Source organism: Colletotrichum destructivum, chromosome 3 (assembly GCF_034447905.1).
Source record: "Colletotrichum destructivum chromosome 3, complete sequence".
NCBI classification, from domain to species: Eukaryota; Fungi; Ascomycota; class Sordariomycetes; order Glomerellales; family Glomerellaceae; genus Colletotrichum; species Colletotrichum destructivum.
Window position 1 is genome coordinate 2,881,152 of NC_085898.1, and position 25,557 is coordinate 2,906,708.

The 25,557-nt window shown below is 55.1% G+C and overlaps 12 protein-coding genes across 12 annotated transcripts; 7 read left to right on the forward strand and 5 right to left on the reverse strand.

Moving 5' to 3' along the window:
* Positions 1 to 414: 414 nt before the first annotated feature.
* Positions 415 to 2,625, forward strand: CDEST_04959 (Putative small acidic protein). Its single transcript, XM_062921118.1, has 3 exons — positions 415 to 1,081; positions 1,168 to 1,448; positions 1,518 to 2,625. Exons 1-3 carry the CDS (start codon positions 1,027 to 1,029, stop codon positions 2,439 to 2,441), a joined length of 1,260 nt encoding a protein of 419 aa, XP_062777169.1. The 5' UTR covers positions 415 to 1,026; the 3' UTR covers positions 2,442 to 2,625.
* Position 2,626: 1 nt separating this feature from the next.
* On the reverse strand, positions 2,627 to 3,858 carry CDEST_04960 (Putative stress-associated endoplasmic reticulum protein). The gene is made up of 3 exons (XM_062921119.1): positions 3,577 to 3,858; positions 3,311 to 3,446; positions 2,627 to 3,172 (listed from the first exon to the last, which is right to left on the reverse strand). Exons 1-3 carry the CDS (start codon positions 3,577 to 3,579, stop codon positions 3,105 to 3,107), a joined length of 207 nt encoding a protein of 68 aa, XP_062777170.1. The 5' UTR covers positions 3,580 to 3,858; the 3' UTR covers positions 2,627 to 3,104.
* Positions 3,859 to 4,591: 733 nt separating this feature from the next.
* Positions 4,592 to 4,998, forward strand: CDEST_04961 (uncharacterized protein; the record flags this gene model as incomplete). The annotated part of the gene is made up of 2 exons (XM_062921120.1): positions 4,592 to 4,720; positions 4,804 to 4,998. 2 exons carry the CDS (start codon positions 4,592 to 4,594, stop codon positions 4,996 to 4,998), a joined length of 324 nt encoding a protein of 107 aa, XP_062777171.1.
* Positions 4,999 to 5,709: 711 nt separating this feature from the next.
* CDEST_04962 (Putative stretch-activated cation channel Mid1/Calcium influx-promoting protein Ehs1) lies at positions 5,710 to 7,691 on the reverse strand. The gene has a single exon (XM_062921121.1). It carries the CDS (start codon positions 7,682 to 7,684, stop codon positions 5,711 to 5,713), a length of 1,974 nt encoding a protein of 657 aa, XP_062777172.1. The 5' UTR covers positions 7,685 to 7,691; the 3' UTR covers position 5,710.
* A 1,237-nt stretch (positions 7,692 to 8,928) lies between these two features.
* CDEST_04963 (uncharacterized protein) lies at positions 8,929 to 10,698 on the reverse strand. Its single transcript, XM_062921122.1, has 7 exons — positions 10,355 to 10,698; positions 10,255 to 10,292; positions 10,049 to 10,152; positions 9,758 to 9,973; positions 9,662 to 9,687; positions 9,507 to 9,602; positions 8,929 to 9,454 (listed from the first exon to the last, which is right to left on the reverse strand). Exons 3-7 carry the CDS (start codon positions 10,097 to 10,099, stop codon positions 9,346 to 9,348), a joined length of 498 nt encoding a protein of 165 aa, XP_062777173.1. The 5' UTR covers positions 10,100 to 10,152; positions 10,255 to 10,292; positions 10,355 to 10,698; the 3' UTR covers positions 8,929 to 9,345.
* A 663-nt stretch (positions 10,699 to 11,361) lies between these two features.
* CDEST_04964 (Putative RFX-like DNA-binding protein) lies at positions 11,362 to 14,544 on the forward strand. The gene is made up of 2 exons (XM_062921123.1): positions 11,362 to 11,642; positions 11,731 to 14,544. The coding sequence occupies exons 1-2, from the start codon at positions 11,633 to 11,635 to the stop codon at positions 14,136 to 14,138; spliced, it is 2,418 nt and encodes an 805-aa protein (XP_062777174.1). The 5' UTR covers positions 11,362 to 11,632; the 3' UTR covers positions 14,139 to 14,544.
* A 689-nt stretch (positions 14,545 to 15,233) lies between these two features.
* On the forward strand, positions 15,234 to 17,831 carry CDEST_04965 (Putative aspartate/glutamate/uridylate kinase, aspartate kinase, ACT domain, CASTOR, ACT). Its single transcript, XM_062921124.1, has 6 exons — positions 15,234 to 15,869; positions 15,934 to 15,953; positions 16,015 to 16,095; positions 16,151 to 16,475; positions 16,540 to 17,458; positions 17,509 to 17,831. The coding sequence occupies exons 1-6, from the start codon at positions 15,780 to 15,782 to the stop codon at positions 17,604 to 17,606; spliced, it is 1,533 nt and encodes a 510-aa protein (XP_062777175.1). The 5' UTR covers positions 15,234 to 15,779; the 3' UTR covers positions 17,607 to 17,831.
* Positions 17,832 to 18,150: 319 nt separating this feature from the next.
* CDEST_04966 (Putative KIN17-like protein) lies at positions 18,151 to 19,366 on the forward strand. The gene has a single exon (XM_062921125.1). It carries the CDS (start codon positions 18,313 to 18,315, stop codon positions 19,345 to 19,347), a length of 1,035 nt encoding a protein of 344 aa, XP_062777176.1. The 5' UTR covers positions 18,151 to 18,312; the 3' UTR covers positions 19,348 to 19,366.
* A 1-nt stretch (position 19,367) lies between these two features.
* Positions 19,368 to 20,413, reverse strand: CDEST_04967 (Putative transcription initiation Spt4, spt4/RpoE2 zinc finger, Spt4 superfamily). The gene is made up of 3 exons (XM_062921126.1): positions 20,107 to 20,413; positions 19,742 to 19,995; positions 19,368 to 19,629 (listed from the first exon to the last, which is right to left on the reverse strand). The coding sequence occupies exons 1-3, from the start codon at positions 20,188 to 20,190 to the stop codon at positions 19,596 to 19,598; spliced, it is 372 nt and encodes a 123-aa protein (XP_062777177.1). The 5' UTR covers positions 20,191 to 20,413; the 3' UTR covers positions 19,368 to 19,595.
* Positions 20,414 to 20,572: 159 nt separating this feature from the next.
* Positions 20,573 to 23,675, reverse strand: CDEST_04968 (Putative calcineurin-like phosphoesterase domain, ApaH type, PPP domain-containing protein). The gene is made up of 7 exons (XM_062921127.1): positions 23,090 to 23,675; positions 22,929 to 23,009; positions 22,431 to 22,866; positions 22,129 to 22,372; positions 21,720 to 22,081; positions 21,543 to 21,667; positions 20,573 to 21,484 (listed from the first exon to the last, which is right to left on the reverse strand). The coding sequence occupies exons 1-7, from the start codon at positions 23,237 to 23,239 to the stop codon at positions 21,446 to 21,448; spliced, it is 1,437 nt and encodes a 478-aa protein (XP_062777178.1). The 5' UTR covers positions 23,240 to 23,675; the 3' UTR covers positions 20,573 to 21,445.
* On the forward strand, positions 20,740 to 21,186 carry CDEST_04969 (Putative ribonuclease P/MRP protein subunit Pop8; the record flags this gene model as incomplete). Its single annotated transcript, XM_062921128.1, has 1 exon — positions 20,740 to 21,186. The coding sequence occupies one exon, from the start codon at positions 20,740 to 20,742 to the stop codon at positions 21,184 to 21,186; it is 447 nt and encodes a 148-aa protein (XP_062777179.1).
* A 287-nt stretch (positions 23,676 to 23,962) lies between the features above and the next one.
* On the forward strand, positions 23,963 to 25,537 carry CDEST_04970 (Putative nuclear protein DGCR14/ESS-2). The gene has a single exon (XM_062921129.1). It carries the CDS (start codon positions 24,092 to 24,094, stop codon positions 25,412 to 25,414), a length of 1,323 nt encoding a protein of 440 aa, XP_062777180.1. The 5' UTR covers positions 23,963 to 24,091; the 3' UTR covers positions 25,415 to 25,537.
* The last annotated feature ends 20 nt before the right edge of the window (positions 25,538 to 25,557 follow it).

A 25,557-nucleotide genomic window follows, 5' to 3' on the forward strand; every position in this document is an offset into this window, starting at 1 on the left:
ATGTACCCTTCACTCGAAGGAGCAATACCAAAATCTGCCGAGGAAGCCTGCCAACAGTGGCGCTCGCACTCACTCTGACCGCCTCTAGGCAAACAAGTCACCCGAGCTCGACTGACGATGCTCGAGAGGGATCATAACCTTGAGCTATGTGACCCTCCATCCCTAAATAATCCCTGAATGCATGCCAGTATACTAAGAAACAACATCGGAACACGACGTTTCCCGGCGCAAGGCCTGCCTACTGGCTCGCCGACCTCGTGTGAGTCGCGCGTGTGACGTGACGATAGGGCATATTGTGCGCCTGTTCAGCCCCGATGTCCAGCGCCAGGCTGCCTTGGCTGAGGGCGTGTTAGCCTAGTCCACCGTAGGAGGTGTCGGACTAAAGCTGCGGGAGTGAGACCTGCTAACCAAGGGACAGAGGTTCCGTTCACATGGGCTCCGTCGGGCCCGGGTACATGGATCGAACCCCCCTGCAATCGCCGTTGGAGGGTCGCATCCACCGGGGATAGAGGATTTGAGAGATGAAACAATGGGGTTCTGGCACAACAGAAATGAAGAAGTTAATCTGGCGACACTGAAATCAAGGAATGGGGCGATTTCAGCTACAGAGGACGCCTACTTCAGAGACGGTGGGCGAGCATTCACGTTGAGCGGTGGCAAGAAAAGAAAAGATAGGGGGGCGGCAGTTCAGCCCTGTCCCGCCCTGCCGGATAAGGAAGGTTCTGGTCAAAGCTTCCACGGGGCAGGGTACGTGCCTTAAGAGACTCTGGGCCGTTGCACAGAATGATCGGAGCAAATACCCCACAATGCAGGGATTGGGCGTCGATTGAGATGCTCACCGCCCGGCAGAAGGAGTCTCGTTCCGGGTTTTTTTTTTTGGTCTTTCCACCAACGAAATGATCAACGCCTGGGAGGAGCAAACTGAAAAAAGTCAACCACCTACCAAATTTCCAAGTGCACCTTGCTCGAACCACAACTTTTCGAAAAACCTAGGAAAGCTGCCCGAGCAGGTCCAATTGGTTGACGATGGCGTCTGGAGAAGACCAGGTGCCCCTCAACCCCGAGTTGTCAAGTCTTCAGGGTAAGAGTCGAGCCCGAACCCATGCGCCTCTGCGCGCCGACTCTCGCTGAAGACCTCGTTGGCCTGACTAACCAACCTGTTCACAGAGAGAGAGCTCCAGCGCAAGGCCTCCAAGAAAGAGAAGAAGCAGCTCAAAGCTCAGGCCAAGCGCGACCGCAAGGCCAACGTCTCCTCCGTCGCGAAATGGGACGTAACGCGCAAGCAAGCCGACGCGGCCAGGAAGGCAGAGCGCCGCGGCAAAAAGGACGAGAAGCGGTTCAACCGCATGTTGAAGCACGCTGAGAAGCTTGAGGCGCAGGCCAAAAAGTTTTTGGCCGAGGCTTCGCGCACGCGCGAAAAGCATGCCATCATGGCCAAGAAGAGGGCGGTAAGTCTATCGGAAAAAGGCCTTGGCGGGAGGCTCAGGGGCAAAGGGCTGACTTTGAACTGCTCACAGAAGGACGCTACCGAGGAAGAGCCTGAACTTAAGATCTACGACGACGAAAGCGACTCAGACTCATCGTCATCGTCATCATCGTCATCGGGCTCGGATTCGGAGGTGGAATCAGAACAGGGCGGCGCGCCCGTTGAGGTCAAGGACGTCGAAATAAAGTCCGAATCTCCAAACCCCAGCGCCCAACTACGCGCCGAAAGCGAGGCCAGAGCGGCGAGCGACGAACAGCGTGTCGAGTCCGATGGCGAGGAGAAGCCCAAGAAGTCGAAGAAGAGCAAAAAGATGGAAGAGGAGGTCGAGGAAGCAACGGTCACCAAGAAGGAAAAGAAGGAAAAGAAGGAAAAGAAGGAAAAGAAGGAAAAGAAGGAAAAGAAAAAGAAGTTCAAGGCCGAGGAACCTGCTGCCGTCAAGCATGAGGAAACGGTCCCGGCCGGGGAGACCCCCACGAAGAAGGAGAACAAGGACAAGAAGAAGAGCAAGAAGCCTAAGGCCGCGGAGGAGGCCGAGGCCGAGGGGCAGGAGACCTCCAAGAGGTCGGACAAGAAGCGCAAGCGCTCGGCGGACGAGGACGACGAGTCCGAAGGTGGCGCTGCAATTGCCGACGAGACCCCCAGCAAGAAGGCCAAGGACAAGAAGAAGAAGAAGCACAAGAGGGAGGAGGCGGAGGAGGAGACTCCGGCAGCCAATGCAGCGGCGGAGCAGTGGGACGTCGAGCACCTCCAAGGCGGTATGGACCGCCAGCAGAAATTTATGCGCCTTCTTGGCGGCGGTAAGAAGGGTGCCGCTGCGGCTGGCGCCCCGGCCGCCGGCGGCTCCAAGGGCAAGCGTGACATCGGCAAGATCACGCAGGAGCTCGAGAAGCAGTTTCAAGCTGGGGTGCAGATGAAATATGAGGGTGGTGGCCAACGTCGCGGTCTCGGCGCGTAAGATGATGCTGCTTCTAGGACGGGGAAGAAGAAGCGGAACTTGAAGCCAAGAATCGGGTAGAAGCAGAATGACACCCTTGTGTAGTATTTCGTTGGTGAGTTGCTGTAGCTCAGGCGTTCACGAGCGCAAATCGGGGGACGAGATTCACGGACCGGGAGACTGGGGTTCAAAAGTATTGCTCTGCAGAATATGAAAAATAAATAAGATAAAAAACTTGAAATGCCTTTTCAGCCCTTGCCCGTCAACCAAGGCAATTGTGATGAGAGAGGGAAATCGAAATACAGTACGCCGACAAATGGGAATATTCTTTTCTTTTGCTTTCGCGGAAACCAGAGACGCGCGTGGTATTGTTTTGTACAGACTTGTCTCTGAGCCCAGCCAGTTTCGGGAGGCCGAAATCTGTGTTATTGGCCGCCGAGATTCAAGTGCTTGGAAGAATCCCCCCTTCCTCCCCTCGAGGCGGAGTAGGTTTTTTGCGTCTTGTTTGTCCGCAAGATCCTTCCCTCCCAGTCGCTGTGCACCAACATGAGTGGGAAGTCTGGCTGCTTCTGGGTAAGGGCAGGAGGCTCCTCGCTGGAGATGGATTTTGCTCTCATTCTCTGACTTCCCTTGCTCATTCAAAACAGCTTTATGTGACCAACGCCGGTGCAGAACCAGGCCAATTTAGAAACCGAACATGCGAGAGAGGACCTCGAAGACAATCCCGCCGAAAACGACGAAGGCGAGCAGGCCTGCGGACAAAATATAAAGCAGGTTAGCGGTGTTCCCAAGGGCTACAGTGGACAGCTGGATGGCTGGTGCGGCAGGGACGGGAGACGAATCGGATAGATACACCAGGCGGGGCGGAGAAGGGAGAGGAGATAACTCACCAAGCCAGATGGGGGAGATGGGCGACTTGGGCGCCTCCTTGGTGCGCTTCTTGATCTGGTCCTCGGACTTGCCCATACGGGACTCGTTGTCCTTGGCGAACTTTGCGTTTGCGCGTCTCTGTTGGGGTGTTTGCGCCTGAGGGTGAGATCGTTAGCAATTGGACGTGAATTCTTCTGTACAGCCAGCTGTAAGAAAGAAAATGACCGGAGGCGAAGGAGCCGGGAAGACCAAGGTAGATGGTGCATCGTAGAGAGAATACGCGTACCATTGCGAATGTATGTGTGTGTATGTGTGTGTGGTTTTGTGAAGGGGAGAAGTCGGCGGGAGGCGTTGGGAGAGTGATGATGCTCGATGCGACCCTATGAGTGTTCGTTCGAGTGTTTTGGGTCTGTCCGGCGACGAAAACGCGTTCGTTATATACTTGTTGTAAAGAAAGTAAACGTGGTGTTTGGTGGTCGTGGTTTGTGAGTGAAGGCGAAGCTGTCGAAAAGGTGTCGAGAGAAGAGGAGGGAAGCTGGTTGAAGGGACAGATTGCGTGAGGGAGCTTTGGCTACGAGCGGTTGAAGCTAATTACCACGAGGGTCGGTCGGCAGGGCCAGTTGTAACTTTGTGGTAAGGTACCTCAATTTTAGGCGCTGCTGCCCGGGCCGCCCTGGCTTTGGCGACGGGGGATTGCTATTTGGCCCTTCCAAGTACCCAAGGATCTCTCCAAAGTACTGCCTCCACCAAGAGGTACACCTACCTACCTACAACGTACACAGGGACCGTCGTTCGGGACATGTGTCGTCAAATGGAATTACAGGGCCCACGGCTAGGGGAGGGGAGGGGCGAGCCATTAATCAAATACGGGACGCACACAGAGGTACCTGAACCCCTGGGAAATAGCCGCATGGCGGACCAGGACCACTGCAACTGCTGCACATCAAACTGTGCCACAGACGGCGGGACCCGCACTCGGTAGAAAGGCCGGCGGCGGTCGACGCGCTGCCGGGGTACGCGGGGGATACGCGCGCACCGCCACAGATCGGCGCGGCGCATTTGCAGGTGGGTTGAGCTACTCCCCGGAAGCTAGTTGGTTTATCGGCTGTTCAACTTGCAAATTGACGACAGGCGGCGACTGCTTGACGACCATCCACGGCGATACGACAACGTTTATTGTGTATATGGGTACCGATATACAAGGCGCAACGAACCCCAACCGAAACCCACCGCGATTCGCGAACTCAAAGAAACAGGAGAGAGAAGAAAAACGAACCCCACCAAACCAGAACCAAGTCATCATGGCAGCGCGCATCAGCACCGCCATCCTAAGCAGGGCCCTTCGCCCACAGCATACACCATATTTCCCCCGTGCGGCGTCGCGCTTCTACTCGACATCAACGGATGCCGAAAAGAGGCCGTCGATAGTGGTTAGTGCCGCCCCTCGCTTTCGATCTACGCCCAGCCGACCGTCAAAGACGAGCAACCGCAGCTGACAGAAAGGTGCCCATAGGGGGAATTTTACAAGACATTTACCCGGCCCGTCCTTAAGGTTCTCCTGATGGCGACCCTGACGTACCAGATCGCGTACTGGAGCTGGACGAAGCTTGAGCAGGACGAGATCCGCGCGGAGAAGGGAAGAGAGATCGAGGGCCTCGAAGCCAAGGTCGCGGAGCTGCAGGCGGCTGACAAGAGCACACGGGCGTAGGAAGAGCGTGCGGAGAGGTGATGATTGTTACATGGAGAAATTGGGACAGAAGCCCTGTGACGGCATTTGGATACCGTCTGAGCAGACTTGGTTTCGTGATGATGTCTCACGGTGTGAAGAGAGGGTGACATGCTTGTTGCATGACAACCCTCTCCTTCCATCTTCGTTCTCAGTGGACAGGCCGACTCGCCGCCGCTGACTGACAGAGCATCAATGCCATCCAGGGAGATCAACGAACGGTCGTCCCATGGCAGTGGCTCGTCCGATACAAGGGTACTTGGATAGAGGGGGCACACCTCTATTCCTGGTGGCGTTTTCGTCAATTCGCTTTGTATAACACTACTGTATCAGAAGGTATCCAAGACACCACCCGCAGTCGGCAATGCACGGCTAAAACGGTCTGTCAAGGACCTATATAGAGATAGGTCATTGAGATCATCAAAGCATGTGATTCTTGCGTTTCGCATACTCTCTCTTCCCAATGCGGCCATCCAGGCCATCCCAATCATTTACACATGTGACCACCAAACAGTTAAACCACTTCAAAACCATGACTATCCGAAAACGCCAGTGCCATGCATAAAACCCGATAAACCCTCGTTAGACTGTCCCGTCGCGCCCGTGATCCCCCATTATGCAAGATGTCGGCCGTCAATTTACTTTGGCAAATATGATGCCGAGATATTCGTCGCTATCGTTACTAGGCCACCTATCAGAGCATGACCAAGCTGAGCGTGCCGAGAGCAAGAGCCGACAGCAAACCCCACGAAATTGACAATAGCGGAGACGCCGAGGGGTTGTGGACCGCGCCCGGGTAGTTGCAGGTCAAGAGGCCGTCCTCTTGAATGGCGTAGCTCGAATTGAAAATGTCGTCATTCGGCGTCGGACAGTTGAATCCCAATGATGCCGGGCAACTCTGCACCAAGTCGTAGCATAGGTAGGCACAAGGGAGAATCTCTCGGTACGGACCCGGCTCGATCATCTCGTCGATAAGGGGGTTTCTTGAATGCTGATTAACCCTGGCACTGTAGTTGTTCTGCAGATCGTTCGGGAGAAGGGTGCCATTGGGAAACGGCTGGTTGGCATTCCGGACAAGAGAGAAGCTAGTAGGGCTCGTGAAGTCTTCGCATCGAGGGATCGTTACCGAGCACAGCCACTTCTTGTACGCGATCTCGCAGTCGGAGCAGTTGCGAGCGAGCGAGTACCGCTGGACTGCCGGGGCCTCGCAGGCCACCTGGGCGAGTTGCTTCTGGAAGTTGGCATACATGTCTCTGGCGTAGTTGTCGTAGAACTGCGCAAGCTGAGTGATGTTCATCTTGTTCGAGTTGGCCGGCACGGCGTACTCCGTTTCGTTGCAGAATTGCAAGTCGGTGATGATCTTACAGTTCTCACCTGGTATCAAGTCAGCCATGCCCACAAAGTGTACAGGCCCGGCTGTGTACATACCGTCTTTGGTCTCGAATGGGGTCGCTTCAAAGACTCGGCCGCCGCCGCCAGTCGAACCTCCGTCTTGCCGCTTCTTCAACGCCGACGAGTTGCCGGTGTGAACGAGGATGCCCGTATAGAGAGCACTTGCATTGAGCCCGTTGAAAAAGAACTGCTGCTTCGGCAGGTTGCCGGGACCTCTTGTAGTCATGACGGTGCTTGCAAGGTTACCGAACTTGCCGCCCTTCTTTGCCGCAATCTGCGCGTAGTTCTCAAGCCCGCACATGGAACGGCGCACACCTTTGGTGGTGGGGTGATCCCGGTTCTCGACAAACATGACAAACGGAGGGGTCTGCTGCATGATCTCCTGTATCTGCGTCTCATTTTGGGAATCTGTCAGATTCTGTGTGGTCAAGAGAGCGGCGCTGGAGTCACTGTCAACCCAAAGCAGTTCAGAGGGGTTTCCATCGAAACTGTGGAAGAAATCGTCAGTCGACGCCGCGACATCAAAGTTCCAGTCTCCTGCGAACTTGCTGCCGTCCTTCTCCGGCGCCCCTATTCCGATAAACACATCCCCCGTCGCGTTCACACTGAACGTAGCGGCACCCTCCTCGAACTTGATAGTCTTTTGCAGGGACGCATTCTGCCCTGGTCCCGGAGTCTGATTGTCCTGGGACGTCGAGATGTACATCGTGATCTGTGGAGGATCTTCCTTCGTGTTGTTTGCCGCGCGCTGTGGCTGTATACATGTCGTCGCCGAGATATAAACCGTCCTGCCTTGAGCCTGTCTGCGACGCAGGCCGCGACCCTCGTCCTCGAGGTCTTCATCCTCCGTGGGTACTAGCTCTGGCGAGAAAGAGTCATTAATACCCTCGCGAGGCTCCACCACGAATGCTTCATCTGTGCCATCGAAGAAGTTGGCAAAGATCGCAATTGCCTCGAAGACGAAGTTCTGGGTCGTGTTGCCCGGTACGTTGCGATTGACCTTGACGTTGTTCGCGAGCCCCGTTACACCGGGAGGGGCCCTTCCAATGATGCTGCGGTCGAAGGCGGCAAATTCTGGCTCGTAGGTAGGCTCGAGGGGGCTTCTTCGCTCGAGGGAATCATCGAATCGGAGGTGGTCCAGAATTGGGTGCGCCGCACCGGTCACTTCAGCCGCAAGGGCGAACGTGGGCGTGGACAGCAGATAGTAGATAAGAATCAGCAGTAGTGAGGCAACCAGCGAGGCCGCCAGTCGCGATTGCAAAGGGCTAAGCTGCATTGTGAGATCATGCCCTCCGGGGGCAGATGCCTTTAGGCTTCAGTCGGGGGAGCTCTTTCTTTCGGAGGGTTTTCCCCAGTGACGTCGCGGGCTTCAAGGTCACTTGCGTTTGTCGCGGGTCCGATATATGAGAGGGAATGCTCGATAAGATGAATGTCGAGACGTCGTTATCTGTAGTCGCAAATTGGACGTGTCTACCAGCTCATTCCATCATAGCACGTCAATCGGTGGAAAGCCAATATCGTCTTGCAGCTTGTCCAGACGCGAGCGAAGCCACAAAAACAGTGTCGTGAAACTCGGGAAAAGCCGTCAAGGAAAACGTTGGTATGGCGAAGTTGACATTGGCCGGGAGGGAAAAAACAGCCCTTTGTCGTTTTTGGGGAGTTTCATATTCTAAACAGCTGGGATGGCGAGCATGGACCAACCAACGCATTCCCGAACGCCCCAAGCCTCTTTTGAACGGCCACAGACGCTGTAGATCCCACAGAGAAGAGGTACATAGTACATGCTTGTGTAGCACCGTAATCATCAGCAATACGCAGGACACGACCGAGAAAGTGTGGGGTGCCCCTTTCTGGAATCCTCCGTCTGTCCCTCCACTACGATAATTAAATAAAAAAAAAGTCACTGAAGTCGGAAGCGGCCTACTCGGCATCCTGAGTTTCTCTGCCTCTTTCTCTTGGCGACCGCAGACCAAGTGAAAACTGAGCTGGCCAAAGGCCGCGCTACACTGCATCCATCTCTGGCGGCTTACCGGTAAAGGCCCAGCCAGCACCTTGAACCGCTTTTCTGCAACACGAGCACAGAAAGGGGACCAGAGACCTATGCCAGGAACGCTGCAGGCTGTCCTACATATGCCAATCATTACTGCCCGGCGGGTCGTTCCGGTGACGAGCAACAATTCCAACACAGTTCCGATGTCAATGGGGCAACAAAATGACGGCGGGCAGCAGCAACGACTAGCTCACGGGTACGAGACATGCTCGAATAATCGGTCCACATACGGCCACACCACACCCCTGAAGTTGACTTTACCCGTGAGGGAAAAACAGTCGTGTCGTAGTCTACTCTACGGGCAGAGAGGGCTGGCATGCGTTCTAAACCGGAATCCGACATCCCAACTCATCAGTCTCCTCGACCGGCTCCCTGCTCTAGTTGCCCGTGACAAAGAAGCACGACACATTTCGAGCGTGTCTTTGTCTCGAAGCCACAACTGGCCCAAGCCTTTTCAACGTCAATCACATGTTTTCACCATGTCACCAAGAAAATACGACTGCTGAACAATGACAACAAATGTCGCACGATGGGGGTTAGCATCTGGTACCGTCTACTCCATTGCAGAAGTCATCGACTCCAAATCCTGCAGTACACAGTAGCTTCATCTGGGTAACAGGAGCTTATTCAGCCGGTCCGTCGTGACCCTTGCGTTCCTTTGGGCCCCATCGACCAACTCTGAACAAGCCATTACCGTTGTCGTCTAGGGGGTAAAGCTAGCCTCTTGATACCCCATCCCGTACTCTTTGTGCTCTTGGTCGCCGCATAACGTCCGGTTGACTAGCTTGCGAATGCCACTGGGATGAAGTTGGACCAGCTGTATAACTCGTCGTAGGTGGATCTCTTATGGCAATCAACCTTTTTGATGAGCTAGCGCCAGCGCGACTTTACTCAGCCTTGCCAGCCTGGGCCCGGAGGCCAGAGGCAGTCGAGGCACTGTTGAAGTGCTTGGCCAGCATGGGGGTAAGGAAGGAGTTGAAGATGATCTCAGCACCACTGCTTCTCGTTAGCGCCAGCTATTTAGGTTCGGGAGGGAGACGGGACATACCGGAAGGTGGGAAGAGCGAGCCACAGCAGGAAAACGAACTTGAAGGTGAAGTAAAAGGGGAACCAGTAGATGACGTTGACGAGGCTCTCCGCAACGCTATTATCCATACGTTAGCTACGATCCGTCTGTCGGTCGCATGACCAAGGGTTACTTACGTGAAGAAGGCAAAGACAACCCAGTACTAGATAGATGCAGGCAGGATTAGTAAGTTTGACGCTCCGACAGCTGCGGGGGAGAGCTGCACAACTTACGGTCAACCACTGGGTGTCGTCCTGCTTGTTGGCAGTGAACAGAGCGTTCAGGGAGTAGTATCCGGGGAGGATGAAGCCGGCAAAGTTGGTGAGAAGCTGGCCGCCAAGGTTGAAGATGATGAGGAAGAAGTAGAGGGAAGCGACTCCGATGGCGGCGTAAGCCTTGGGGACGTTGGTCGACTTCTCGATGTTGTTAAGGGCGGGGTACTTGGACAGCTATCGCACCCGTCAGCATCGGCACGACTGAGGCATCGCCTTGGGATGCACCCGTTGGCGAGCGGGTAATATTACCTCACGGTCGAGCTGACCGATGTAGTTTTGGACGCGATCCTGAGCAGACATGTTGGCGGCTAAATGGAAGCTTGGTCGGGTAGCAAAAGCTGTGCGTTATTGCGCTGTGATAAGGGTTAGGACAAGGCCAGGTTGCAACAAGGAGTGGTGAGAGGACGGAAAGGTCTCCTTTCTCGAGAACTCGATGCAGGGGAACGGGTACTAACAGTGAGCAATGTGGGTAGTATGCAAGGTACGCGGGAAGCTGTTGACGATGTCAGAATGTAAAGTTCTCGACGAAATTGCAGAGAATGGGGGTTGAATGACCTTGAGTCTGCGTTGGAATTAGCAGGTGAAAGGGAAAGAGCCGGATGACGACGTAACGTGTGCAGATCTGGCCAGTAGGAATGGTCTGGGAGCCTTTTGCGTCAAGCTTCGCTCGGGGCTAGCGATCGGGGCTTCAGGAGAGGGGAGGGGCACAAGCACGAGAACAGCACACAGCACACACAGCACACACAGTACAGAGACACAAGCACAGGGCAGCTCGGAGGGCGGTATAGGCGAGGTGAGGTGGTAGCTCCAAGTCGGAACCAACTTTGTGTGCCGGGCGTATTTGCCCTGGGATCCATGTCCTTCGTGTTAGCGGATACTTTTTCTGTGGTCTTTTTCTCTGCCAGGTTGCCAGGTCAAGGCTCGGATTGGTGTCAGATTTCCTTCGATCCCCTCCCGTCCGTCTCAGCCTTCATCAGCACATATCACACAACGAGTGCGTGCTTGCCCCGGTTGATAAGATAAGGAAGGCACTGAGCAAGTCCTTGTGGGGAAAGGTGTGTAATGTGTGGCTGCGTGCTCGCCGAGGAAGGGAAGAAGGCTCACAGGCTCGGCTTGATGGCACTTGCTGGATTGTCTTGATGCCCAAGTTTCGAGGCCGCAACTTTGTGTGTTGTTGCTTTTGCTCTTCTGCTCTGACTGGCCGGAGCTGGTGTGGTAGTGGCTTCTCCGCGTGTTTGGAACAAAGTAAAAGTAGCGTTGCTACGTACCGGCCGGACGCCAGAGACAGAAAGTCGGAAACAGACAAAGTAAGCAGACTCCACATCACACATCCCCTCTCTCCACCGCACTGACCAATTGGAAGCCCCAAACACGACCAAGCTGCAACAGGACTGGTTGCTCCAGGTTGTTTAGAAACCCAGAGCCTGCGGGAGCTATGCACGTCACGTGAACTCGCCCAGCCACGCAAATCGCTCGTCCAAGACCTGAGTGGAGGCGACCAGCCGAGCCTTGGTTGTCAAGTCAACAAAACAGCGGAAAGCCTCCCAAAACATTTCCCACATCCACACTCTGCCTTCAGGTCATGCTTCCCCCCCCCGACCACGTCCTTTAAGATCTCGACGCACACCACGGCGCACCGCGCTCCTCTCGGCTGCAGGGATTCGGATTGCTCTCTCTCTCGACCTCGACGCCTCTGCTTCTCGTGCTTACTTGTCCTTCGTCGCCCAGCGCACGTTTACTTCTTTATTGCTTAGAAACGGCGTCCTTGATCCGTGTGTTTTCATCGCAGAACAACAACACCATCTACCGACGGAGCTAACAAGACTGACGACAATGGATCACGGTACGATATGCAGCCGCTCAAGATGCTTCTACGTATCGAGGGAACTCTTTGTCTGCGTTTTTATTGGCTGACGATCTGATGTAAACAGACCATCTTGCCCAGGCCCTCAGGGCGAAGCAGAGGCCCCAATCTCGGGCCTCGACTGCCTCTGTCCACAGCATCTCTACACAGCCCACCATGGAACAACAGCAGCAGTCTTTCAACGACACGCCTGAGCTGTACTCGGCACAATGGGTCAACAACGACCAAAGGCAGCAGAGGAGCCTCGCACCCGCGTCAAGGATAACGCCCGAGGAAATGATGCTGCATGCTGCTGCAACCCAGATGCAGAACGCCCGCGAATATTCGATGCCTCCTGGGATGGGTGCCTCAATGAGCCAGTCGAGCGCCCACATGAGCCATTCCATGCAGTTCCAACAACACCCTATGCCGAGGCATCCTTTGCCGTCCGAGAGCTTCGCCAACACTAGCTTCACTGATGACAGCCAGATGATAGATCGCGACGAAGACGGCGATTCCTTGGCGGGAGTGATGGGCATGCAAAAATCAGGCTCGGCCAGGTCTAGTGCCAACAATGAGCTGGAGATGCGTCATCTCTTCAACGCAAATAAGCACCGCGGCTTGCAGGATGTCGCTGGCGAGTTGCACGGCAACGAACGAGGACCCAACTCGGAACGTACGCGACAAGTCTTCGCCATGCTCTGGATCAACTCAGTGTGCACCAAGGGCAAGGGATCTGTCCCGCGAGGCCGTGTATATGCCAACTACGCGTCCCGGTGTGCCACCGAGAGGATTACCGTTCTGAACCCGGCCAGCTTCGGTAAACTTGTCCGAGTACTTTTCCCAGGGCTTAAGACTAGGCGACTTGGCGTTAGAGGAGAGTCCAAGTACCACTACGTCAACTTTTGCCTAGTTGACGACCAACCCGACCTCCGCGAGCCCGAGGCTCATATCCCCGTGGCCATCTCCGAACCTGCCCGCCCCCAAAGCGCCAGCGCGGCCGTCCCCGCCACAGCCCAGCCTGTGAAGGCCGTACAACCGTCTCCTGCTGTCATCAAACGGTCGGCGAGCCCAGCTCAAGCTTCGCATGGCCACTCAAGGTCGCATAGCTTCTACAGCCAACCGAATGTGACCAGTGCGGATCACCTAAACTCATCTACCTCGAAGACGTCGCTTCAGTTCTCATTCCCCTCGGAATCGGATGAGGCTCTTCTCCAATCTAACGAACCTCTCGTGCTGCCTCGAATGGAGCCTTTCTTGCCTAGCGGGACTGACTCGGATGCCGCCAAGAGCCTGTCTGCGCTGTATAGGTCACATTGCACTTCACTCGTTGAATGCGTCCGCTACTGCAAGGAGAAAACTTTCTTCCACCTGTACACGTCCTTCCAAGGCACATTGACTATGCCAGTTCAGAAGCTACTTGGCCACCCCAGTCTTGCCCCCTGGATCGAGGAGTGCGACTTTATCCTCTACCAACGTATGCTTAGGATCATTTCTGGACTCACACTCCAGGTCGTGCCCAAGCCGGTACTGGATACGCTACGCAACATCTCGGAGCGACTCGTGCCCCACATTCAAGAGGCTTTCCAGGGGCAGCCGCACCACGTTGTTCGGGCCAAGGAGGCGCCGGCAACCATGTTCGCGGCTTTGCTGGATCGAGCTCTTAGAGTGAACCTTACGGCCCACGCGGCGGCCAACATGCTGTCGAACCCGGCCAACCGCGACCAGATGTACCTCGACTGGATTACCATGGTGCGCGTGCGCAAGGTGGCCGAGTGCGTGCCTACTCGGGGCATGGACGACCTCGTCAACTTGCTTGTCTCTGAACTCCGAGATCTACTCAGCCCCATGAACGTACCTTGGGAAGTGGAGTGCTTGACTGTTTACGGCGACATTGTCCTGAGAAACGGCCGCCAAGTGGGCGTTGAGAGCGCGGGAGAACACAACGGACAGAATGTACTGGAACGCTGGGTTGGCTTCCTCAAGTCTTTACCCACCCGTTTCCCTTATGCGTCCCACACGGAGATTGTGTACTCCGTTCAAAGAGTCGGCACGGCGGTGATGCGGGACCTGACCATGGCCCAAGGCAAGAGTTTCGGCTCCTGGTGGGTCACGAAATGCTGGATCGACGAGATGACCAGCTTTCTCGCCGAGCAGGGGGGGTTTCTCCAAATGAAGACCTCAGGCGCATCTGCAGCTGTCGCCAACGCTCAGCCGACCACTCAGGAGGCGAGCCGACAAGGGTCTCGGTATAGCACCGGCAGCGAGGAGTTCAACTTCTCCAGCCTCCCCCAAGCACAGCCCGACAAGGCGCCGTTCCCACCATCTACGAGCCAAAGCCAGGTCGATTCTGCGGGGATGACAGCGGGAAGCAACCCGGACGACAGCGGGATCGGTATCCGAACGCCAGAGGAGGACTTCCCAATGGACAAATACACCTTCTCGCACTCGGAGGTCAATCAAGCGCTGCTCGCCAACGCCGAATTGCAACAATGACGAAAAGGGGACCGAACTATTGTCGCACCTGGAAAACCGGGTGTCTTGTATCAATAGCCGCCTTTCAGACAGTCTCTTGTAGAGGCTTGATGCCAGATGAGGACTGTCGAAAACAGTGCGATGACGATGGCACGACTGGACGATTGTATGAGTGCGGAAAAGCCCGTGGCCATTTGGCCCGGAGATATTCTTCAGTTTAACGCCTGTTTGTTTCTGGACGGGATTTATGGGTTTTGAGTTGTGTGTTTTGGTGTTTGACATACTCGGCGGTTACGGTTGGCATCTGCATTTGTTGTTGCTTGTGGGTTTGCTATACCCAGTGTGTCTGGTTAGGGGCAAAGCAACGGTACTTGAATTATACTTTCAATTAGTGGTAATACAGCCCGACAGGGTGAGCATTGAGCCGACGCCGCGCGCCTCTTTTGATGAGCTGCAGACGGTGATGCAGGACGTCCACCCCATGTTCATGGTAACCGCAACGCTCCTCCGACAGGCCGTACTCTGTATCCGTATTGTCAGTCAGTTGTCGAGCGAGCAGTTGAGCACAAGGATCCCCAAGTTGCGGCGGGAGCGAATGGAAGCCGCGTCAATTGCGGCTGTTAGGCTGGGGTATGAGAACCCCGGCTGTCACTTCGTCATCGGCCGATTCCTGATTCGCTATCCCCGCGCGCATGCCAGGATTGGGCAACTAAAAGTTTTCTTTCCCGGCGGTTTGACGGGTCTTCACGACACTTGCATGTGGAGTGTGGGCTGGACGAAGTATACAAGCGATCGCAAAGGCAATGATAGAGGCCCAAAGGCCTGAGCGAAAGTCGCCGTCTGTCGCCGTCGAGTGGGTTGTTGACTAGACACAACACCGGATGAAGCTGTCAAAAGCAGATGGTGACAACACCGGGTGAGCAATGGCAACAACACACGGGCCAAATGGGCTCAATTGGCCTACCGATACATATGAGTCAGACAGTGAATCTGTCGCGGATAGAGGCTTCTGCGGGCAGACTACCGAATCCAGGGTGCCTCGTTCCCTTAAAAGCCGCGAGGAGGCCCCTGATGGGTTTATCCGAGCTGCGCCAGGAGGAATTATCATTAAGCCCTGACCAATCTGTAGTGACTCTGCAGTAGCATTGGGCATTGGACATTGGATTCGGTAGGGTAGTCGAATAAGACGCGGGCCCGCCTCCGATGTTCCGGAAACGCAGAAATTGGTCGCTGCACACTTGCACAGGCGCCGCCGATTTCGTCGCTCCACACATCCCACTTTCGTCCCAACTCAGCATCTTGGTTCCGGTCTAATCCAGTCCACCACTGCTACCACGACCACTTTCACCTTTGGACAGAGCGATTCCACCGCATTCGAGGCGCGAATCCTCTCCTTTAATTCTCTGGGTCCATCAGTCGTACGAACAAACAGCCTTCTCCTTCTGTCTGTTGCCTCGCACACTAGTCGTGTGGCACGTCTCACAAAAGATACCCCAGTGGAGGGTTGGCGACCCCAGTTTGACCGTCGCCATTCTTTTTTTTTTTTTCCCGCACCTCTCAAACATAGTGCCCCTCATCCCGCTGTGTCTTTCTGAGTAGAGTCACATTCACTCATACCCGAAACGAGCCACTTTCGGCTTCGCGCAGAGCCATTGAGGCATCATGAGCAGTCAATCGATAGGGAACACCTCCAGCAATGGCTGGGTGGTACAAAAATTCGGTGGCACCAGTGTCGGAAAGTTTCCTGACAAGGTTGGTCCCCCGCGAACCGGAAAGCCGTCACTGCGGAAGCTGACTGAGGGCATTCACATGGCAGATCGCTACGGATATTGTCCGGTAAGGACAGAGTTTCGTGACAGACAATGAGCCATGATTGATTGACCTTTTCATCTGCTAGGGCGAGTCTTTCAAAGAACAAGGTTGTCGTCGTCTGCTCGGCGAGAAGCACAGGCAAGAAGGTCGAGGGCACCACCAGCCGGTGAGTCACTCGGGAGCGCACCCGGCCTCGACTGTTGGCTGACCTTGCGAGATAGGCTTCTTGGTGTTTTTAATAAGCTCAAGGGCATTGCTGCCCCCACGAGCGCCGAAGAGGCGCAAAATGAACTCATGAACCAGGCGAATGGCCTGATTGACGACATCTGCAAAGACCATGTTTCAGCAGTCAAGACTTTCCTAACCAACCCGGAACTGCAGGCATCTCTGGAGCAGGAGATTCGTGACGAGTGCCAGGAGCTGGTCGAGTACATTGTAGCGGCCAGAAGATTCAACCTCGAAGTGAACTCAAGGTCCAAGGACCGTTGCATCAGCTTTGGAGAGAAACTCAGCTGCAGATTTATGGCCGCGCTATTGAAGGACCTGGTACGGAAACAACACCTCGCCCTCGTGTCTAGGAGAAAAAAACCAAACGCTAACCAGCTCACAGGGTGTCGCAGCAGAATATGTGGATCTGAGCGACGCGTTCCACTATGACGCCACTGGTCGTTTGGACCAGAGCTTCTATCAAGAGGCCGCTGCCGTGCTGCGGAAAAAGATCACTGCCTGCGAGGACCGGGTTCCCGTGATTACTGGCTTCTTTGGGAACGTCCCGGGCAGTCTGATTGACGGCGACATTGGCCGAGGATACACTGATCTCTGCGCGGCGCTATGCGCTGTCGGTCTCAAGGCTGATGAGCTTCAGGTGTGGAAGGAGGTTGACGGAATCTTCACCGCCGACCCGACAAAGGTCCCTACAGCACGCCTGCTGCACTCCATCACACCGTCCGAGGCTGCGGAGCTGACGTTCTACGGCTCCGAGGTCATCCACCACTTGACCATGGACCAGGTCATCCACGCCTCTCCCCCTATCCCCATCCGCATTAAGAACGTCAAGAACCCTAGAGGGGTTGGCACCATCGTCGTTCCCGATCCTGTACTCACGGCCGGCCACCAGATTCAGCGGTCGCAGCCATCGGATCCCTCGTTGATCCAGAAGCCGAAGCGGCCGACGGCTGTCACGATCAAGGACAAGATCTCCGTCATTAACGTGCACTCAAACAAGCGATCCATCTCCCACGGTTTCTTCGCCAAGGTGTTCTCTATCCTCGACAGCAACCAGATCTCCGTCGATCTTATCTCCACCAGTGAGGTCCATGTGTCCATGGCTATCCACGCCGGCAACTCGGAGGGTAGCAGCTTTGACAAAGCGCGTCTTGAGTTGGAGGATTGCGGCGATGTCAGCGTGCTTCACGACATGGCCATTCTGAGTCTAGTTGGTGCGGAGATGAAGAACATGATTGGTATTGCCGGACGTATGTTCTCCACGCTCGGCGAGCACAATGTCAACCTGGAAATGATTTCACAGGGTAAGCTAGACACGAAGCTGTGAAAGGCGCATGAACTGACTTTGTTAAAGGTGCCAGCGAGATCAACATCTCTTGTGTTATCGACGCTCGCGATGCCACCCGCGCCATGAACATTCTGCACACGAATTTGTTCACTTTCCTCGACTAGACAATGAGCGTATCGCCTGACAGCTGTGCGCTGTTCATCTTGTGCATTGCATAGAAATTCGACTTCAAGACCAGAAATCATATTGCTTTTCGCTCATCTGTATGGTCATTTGGAACGGAGCACGAAATTGCACACTGGAGCAAGGGGAAAAGGGGTCAATAATGAAGAGCATAGGCTGAAGAAGTGCGTCTTGCTCAGATTTAGCTTGACGCACATGTTAAATTAAGGTCGATGAATTATTGAATTTTCCTGATCAAAGCAAGTTAAGGGGTTCAAGTTCGAGCCAAACGAAACCTTGCTTGCATTATCTGTACTCGAATAACGTTCGACATAGCAATGCAATTGCTCTTGAGACATCCATCTGCCGCCTCCACATGGAATCATCCTCATAAGTAGAGGCCGACGTCGGCGAAGTGGGATACAGTGTTTCGCGAATCGATCGCACACGGCCTTGCCCCGCCATCCTGAGCCCCTGCGGAACTGATAAGATAAGACAAAAGAATATCCACCCAACGCTTGGCTCTCCATCATTAATTGATCGCCTCCTAACTACACCAACCATTCCAAACAACGATTCCTCACGCGCTTTCACTGACACCCGAACACCATCAACACATGCCAACGAGTCTCCATCCCTATCCGAACACAACCGATCATCCAGCCCGCAAGAAACAGCAAGATCCAAGAAAAACTTGAAACCGCCAGTATGCCTAAAGCAGAAGTCGGCTCAACAAAGTATCTGAGCAACAAGCTCAAGAGCAAAGGCCTGCAACGGCTGCGGTGGTACTGTCAGGTGTGCGAGAAGCAGTGTCGCGACGAGAACGGCTTCAAGATGCACACGCAGTCTGAATCGCACGTGCGGCAGATGCTCGTTGTGGGCGATGACCCGAAGAAGTTCCTCAACGAGTACAGCAACCAGTTCCTCCGCGACTTCACCCAGTTGCTCCGCACGGGTCACGGCGAGAAGCAGGTGCAGATCAATCACTTTTACCAGGAGTACATCGCCAACAAGGAGCATGTGCACATGAATGCGACGAAGTGGCCCAGCTTGACCGAGTTTGCGAAGCACCTGGGCCGCGAGGGCATCTGCCGCGTCGAAGAGAACGAGAAGGGGATTCACATCGCGTGGATTGACAACTCACCCGAAGCCCTGAAAAGGCAGGAGGCGCTGAGGAGGAAAGAGGCACAGGATCGGGGGAATGAAGAGGTCGAGCAAATGATGATCCGGGAGCAGATCAAGAGGGCGCAGAAGGCCGCTGAGGCGAGAGGGGAGAAGGCGGACGACGACGACGACGAGAGGGAGAGGGGACTGCAGAGGGCTGACGGGGAGAAGATTTCGTTGTCTTTTGGGGCTAAGCCTGCGGCAGCGGCGACGACGAAAGAGCCCAGCCCGTCGCAGTCAAAGTCTGCCGCGCCCGAGGCTTCGACGACCGCGTCCGCGGACGCTGCCGTAAAGCAGCAAGACGAGCCTGTCGCAAAACAGGCCGAGAAACAGTCCCTCGGTGGCGGCTTGTCACTCAAGATGACCGCGAAGCCGCAGACTAAGAATGTCTTCGCCCAGGCCAAGAAGAACGCACTATCGGGCGGCAGCAAGAAGACCGCCATCGTGCAACCCAAGAAGATGAGCGAGGCCGAGAGGATCATGAAGGAGGACATGGAGAGGCAGGAGAGGAAGCGGTCGCGGGAGGGGTCCGGGTTTGGTGCTTTTTCGTCCAAGAAGCAGAAGACGGACCAGCGGTGATGTGAGGCTGGTTCTGGCTCGAGGGAGCGATCGGCGTTTGGGTTGAGGCACATTATCACGTCAAAACGGGTGGTTTGGCAAAGGGCAATCATTTGGGTGTGCATTTTTTCTTGTTTTAGATACCACTGGGAACTGATCGATTCCATCCGACGAAGAGAGAGTCTTCCCTGACTCCGTTGCCAACCTTTCTTTAACACCTCCCCCCCGAACGCCGATATGTAAAGCACCGCTCGATGTCTCGAGATTTCTCAAGCGTCGACTTCCGTCTCCGTTCCGTCGCGCCTGCGATGATGAAATTTGTGATTAGCAACGCTGGTCTCCGACCACCATGTCCCTCTCCCGAGGCGTAAGATGAAAGGGCTAATAGGCAATGTGAGGAGAGGGGGTGACCCACGGGATGTAGTGTATCCTATACTCCTCCTCGAGCGTGTTGCGGATCTCGTCGGGCAGCTGGCCCGAGACCTTGATAGCGTAAACGCCGCGGACGTAGCCGTCGAGGCGCTGCCACTTGGCGACCCACGAACGTTTCGGGTTCGCGAGCGTGATGAGCCCCTCGAACACCTGCGAGGTGCAGCTCTCGATCTGGTCCTGGGAGCCGGCCATGTGCAGGAACTCTTCGCAGTTGGGGCAGCCCTCGTCACGGAAGCGCTGTCACAAGAAGAAGGCGTCAGCTATATCTCGTCTTTGTCGCTCATGGGCTGGGCGGCCGTAGCAAGAGCGACCGCGAAGGGGGGAGGGAGATGTCGAGGAGCGACGTACGGCGTAGGTCATGACGATGGAGCAGACCATGCAGGCGCGGAGGTAGCGCTGCTGGCCGGGCGCGACGAAGTTATCGGCCGACATTTTCTCGACCCGGTTGCGGTCTGGCGGTGGTCTGGCGGTGATCTTGGGGATGGTCTCGTGTAGGATCAATCGGTCGAAGGGTTTCAGGCGCCGTTGTGGTCGTGGACGTGGACGTGGTCGGGGTGGTCGGGGTGTCGTCGCGCGAAGCTGTCGTAGGGATCAAGAGGCTGGCTCAACGCTCAAGTAAAGTGATTCGGAGGGCGGCAAAGCGATGGAACGACACGACATACAGGGTGTGGAACTGAAAGCTTGCTGTATGTAATTGACTTTAGGTAGCATATGTATTTATCAGGATGCAGGATCTTTTGGCCAGACCCACCCAAGAGCCCTTTGGTCCAGCGCTCGAATCACATTACATGCTGCTCACTTAGTCGCTCACTCAGTCTATTTCTATATTCTAGACTCGCTTCGTTCGAAACGATCAAGAAGGGTGCACCGGCAGAAGAAAAAGTCACCATCATCAGCAGTTCTAACTCGGAGTGTGCTGCAAATATTCGATTCACGATACCAAGGTCATACTCAACCCACGAGGCCACATACATTACCGTCATGACGACGCAAAACTCATCGGCGGAAGAGACGCCGGCCAGCACCCCTCGCGCAACGAGTCTCAAATCCCACGAGCTCCTCACATGCACCATAAAGACACCGGCATTCTCGTACGCTCATCTCGAGCTCATCGCCGACTCCCCGCAAGCGCCCGAGGCAACAGCAGGCTTGGACGACCTTCAGGTGCGCTCCTACTGCGACGCCGCGCTGCGCCAGTTCCTCGGCGTCACGGGCTCCGCCATCCCCATCGACATCCTCAAGGTCGACCGCACCCAGTGCTGGCTGCGCGTGCCCCGTCCGGACCTTAGCCCCTTCGCTGCCGCCATCACGGCGTGGGCCGGCGTCTCCGAGCAGGGGACCCGGCGGGTGCTCCGCGTGAAGCAGTGCTCCGACTACCTAGGCGCCATGGTCGGCGCCGACGGCCAAGACAAGCTCTGGTTTTCGTGAAACGAGGGTCACCGTCAGAAACTGTAACAAAGAACGGGATTTGACCAGACGCCCAAACGTCAGATTATTCTAGAGTCGGGGATATGGTTGGTTGTACGGTCCGCCAGGAACAATGAACTCCGATTTATCCGCATGGCCAAACCCACGCCGCCGCCCAGCCCGCCCCCATATGCGCCAATCACATGCAACATGTATGCTTGCGGATGCAAAATATCTCGTCTCTTATCCTCTGGTCAACAGATCCGTAATACTCACCAAACTACATCAGAGACGACATGAGAGAGCTCTGAGCATACGCCTAAGAAGGGATAATGTCAGCGGCAGGCCCACATAGAGGAGGGTCGTTCGGGCCTTACCATGGGCTTGATATCCGGGTGAGGAACCGCGTCAAACTGCTGAAACTGCAACTCGTAGTCGGGGCCAATGTTGATGTACGCGCCCCTGTTCTCGGTAGAGTCGCAGTATCTGGGCGCAGAGAAGACTACAACAATTAGCCTCGGGCCTAGGGTACTTCGCACAAGGATCAATCCTACCAGTAATGCATCGTCCGTCGTGCTGCACTTCGTAACCGTCCATGCGGACTTCGTGGCTGCGGATGACGGCTTCAAGACCGTTGTTCTCACAAAACTTCTTGGTGACGTCTGGGCCGAATTGCATGCCGACACCACGCTTGCTGGGGCCACGGCCCGGCTCGTCCTGGGGATCTGTCCAAAGCATCTCCATCATGAGGCCAGCCTGACCGGGTTGGCGCTGAGCATGCCTGTCAAGTTTGCGGATATCATCCAAAGTGACCTTGTCGTCAGAGAACAGACCTCCGTGCAGCACGAGGTACTTAGTGCCGATCAGAGTCGCAAGAGGCAAAGCCGAAAAGCTCTCGGAGAACAGCTTGAAGATTCTGTATTTGTTAGTAAGTCTACCTCACACGCGACATGATCAACTTACCTCTCGTTGTACTTCGCCTTGCACTCGCCCTCGAAACCGTACACGCGATTCATGTCGTCGGTCTCGTGGTTGCCGCGGTTCAAAAAGAAGGCCTTGGGGCGCAGCCATTTGTAGGCGTAAAGCAGGAGTGCGATCTCGGTGGACCATGATCCACGATCGACGAAGTCGCCGTTAAACAGGTAGTAATGCTTGTCATTGGGGGTTCCGTTGAGGCGGAACAGCTCCATCAGATCGAAGTACTGGCCTGTCCGGGGTGTCAGTAGTTACTTCCTTTAAAAAATGTCAACTGACGATTGGCTTACCGTGTGTGTCACCACAAACAGTAAGCTGAGTGCCCTCAGGGATCTCCATCTCTACCATCGTCGCCTCGTCGTAGACAATCTTCTTGACGGCCAAGATGATCTGGTAGACGTATTTCTTGTGGATCTTCTTGCCCTTCTTGAATCGCTCTGTCATGTCGTCGATGAACTCCTGGGTCATCTCTTCTTCCAATCTGACGCCATCGTAGTCCTCCTCGACGTTAATGACACTGATATCGAGACCCTCAGCTGCAGAGGGCTCGTCGCCGACCTCGATGGCAGCGAAGAAGTCCAATTTGCGCACAATCTTTTTGCATTCGTCCAGCTTCAATTTAGCGTCTTTGTTGTTCGGATCGAGTCGTAAACACTCCTTGAAGTCGACAACGGCATCCTTGGGTCTGATGCAGGCGGTTTGGGCAAGGCCTCGGCGAAAGTATGCCTAGATTCGCATCAACGTCAGCATGCTGGGCCAGGCTCCCGCGCCGTTTGACCTTTACTTACCTTGACCAGCTTCGGGTTCAATTCGAGCGCCTTGGAACAATCCGAGATAGCATAGCCGTACGCCTCAGACTTGATATTTGCCTACTCGGAGTCGAGATATTGTTAGTCACGCGAGCAACTTGGCTGTGTAGCCTCGACGAAGGGAAGGGTAGGTGGCGAACCTGAGCGCGGTTGGTGTAGAATGTCGGCTCCTTGTCGTTCAGCTCGATGGCCTTGGTGTATAACTCGATAGCCTTCGGCCAATCGTGGGCAGCGAAAGCCTTGTTGCCATCATTCTTGAAGGCAACCGCCCGCTCTTCCGGCGTAGACATGGTGGAAACGACGGCGGACTTTTGCAGAACCAAGGTGTGGGGTAGATAGATTATCGCAGGCAAATGATGGAGGGGGAGGGGAACCTAATCCTAACTATCTCGGCCACGGACTTGACAAGTGGGAGCAAAGGTGTGTTCCCTTCTGCCGCGGAGCTCGAACGATGCGTGCTGATGGTCGATGTGCCAAATGGGACGGGAGAAGAAGAGTGGCAGCAGCAAATTTTACCACGGCATGCGGCGGAAGCTGTTCGAAGGTTGGAGTTGCTGGGCCTGGGGTCACACTCAGAAGGCTTTCAGTCCATTCGCGACGGTTCGGCCCTTAAACCCTCTTCGGAGCTAACTTGCCAACCTAACGGGGGAAACAGTGCTGCCACCACACGGGTGCGATTTGATGCGACGGGGTGGTACTACTTAATTGCCACTTCTAGAATACAACAGGGGCGCTTAAAGGGCAGCAGCGTTGTTTGGCACCCACCTTGCAAATCGCTACTATCAGGTACCTCAGGTAGTGCGCGACATCCAGAGTACATAAGGTATTCAAAGGTACCTAGTGTACACAGGCCCGGAGCTTTAGGTACCTAGGGTGAGTGGGAATCACACCAAGAAGCCTCGGTAGTCGCATGTTGGGCGTGCCGCGCCGCACGCATTCTTATCGCTTATCGGAACGTCATTTCGGGACCCAGAGTTGAGCGCAACTCAGATTTCGAGATTGGCCTCAATCAACTTCTTCAAGTTCAACCAACCTGCCCCAGTGCAGAAACCACCACCCCATGGCCGTGTAGGTGCGCTCGTCACATACATAAGAGTAAAGAAACGACACGCTTCCTTCCCGGCTGACACCAACTTCCGACGATGGAGTCGCAAGACCGCGCGTCGAATGCGCTTGTGCGCAAACGAACCGACACCGAACTGATGCCGGCACCGCCGCCAGTGAAGAGGATCAAGCGCCCAAAAAAGGTCATAGACGAAGATACCTATACCGATGCCCTCTCGCAGATCATCGCACGAGACTTTTTCCCCGGGCTTTTGGAAGCCGAGACACAACAAGAGTACCTCGACGCCCTCGAATCGAAGGACAGGGCATGGATATCCAACGCTGGGCAGAGACTACAGCGCGTGATGACTCCGGGGAGGCAAAGATTAAAAAGGCCAGTGCCGTTCGATAACGGAGGACGCACACCGTCAGCATACGGCGTGGACACGCCGGTATCAGTTGCATCGACAGCGACCGAAGTGCCAAAGCCGGCTGTGGACACCAACATGAGTCTCGTCAACTTCCAGGCCACCTATACCAGCGAGGATAACGAGAGCTTTTATAAGCTCATGGACAAGCAAAACCAAAAGAAAGCCGAGAAGTACGCCTGGATATGGCGAGGAAACAAACTGCCATCAAATCAGATGATCAAGCAGGCCGAGGTCGAAGCAAAGTTATTGGAGACGAGGAGTTTGACCGACGACGGATGGAGGAGGGATAGGCTGGCTATCAAGGATGTCGATGACCGACCAGCAAGACCCGACAGTTGGAACGCCAACCCGAAGAACGGCCTGATGTTCGGACCAGAGAGTGTGGAAGACGATTACGAGAGCCCGGCTCAGAAGGCCCAAGCCGCGTCCAGAATGGCGCCGAAATCGATCAACTACCAGAACACGAGGATACCACAGCCACCGATCGTTCAGAGACCGACATCTCCAACCATGTCAGCCGTCAGAGACGCGATTGCTGGGAAAACGCGGAAAGAAGACCAGGCGTCCAGCGCTGTCGGGGGAGGAGAAACACCGAGGGTGAACGGGTATGCGTTTGTGGACGATGAGGACGACGAAGAAGTTCCGCTAGCCCCCGTCATCAACTTGGGTCCAGGCGACGCCACGCCGAATCCATTCAAGCTGCAAGAGCAAAGGAAGAGAGAGAGCCTGCATCATCGACTGGTTGAGCGTGCAGCGCAGTCCAATAGAGAATCTGCGAAAAACGGACTGACAGGAAAGCTAGAGAGAACGCCAGTGCCCAAGTTTCCGTCCAGTCCACGGGTCTCGGGCGGCCTGACGCCCGCCGCTCAACGACTGTGGAGCAAGATTGGCAGTCCAAGACTTGAGAGTCCGGGCGATCCTGCTAAGAAGGCAACGCCCATGAGGGCAAGAGGCTCGCTCCTCAAGGGCGGGTCGTCTGTGAAAAGGTAGTAGCTAATATCAGGAATGGGTTAATGAATAATGACAGACAAGGAATTATGGATAGGGCCAAATACACTACATCAATAGAGGAAACCCTAGAACAGGGTAGCCGATGCGCAAATGATTGCTGTTCCTTGGTCAAATCCAAGCAG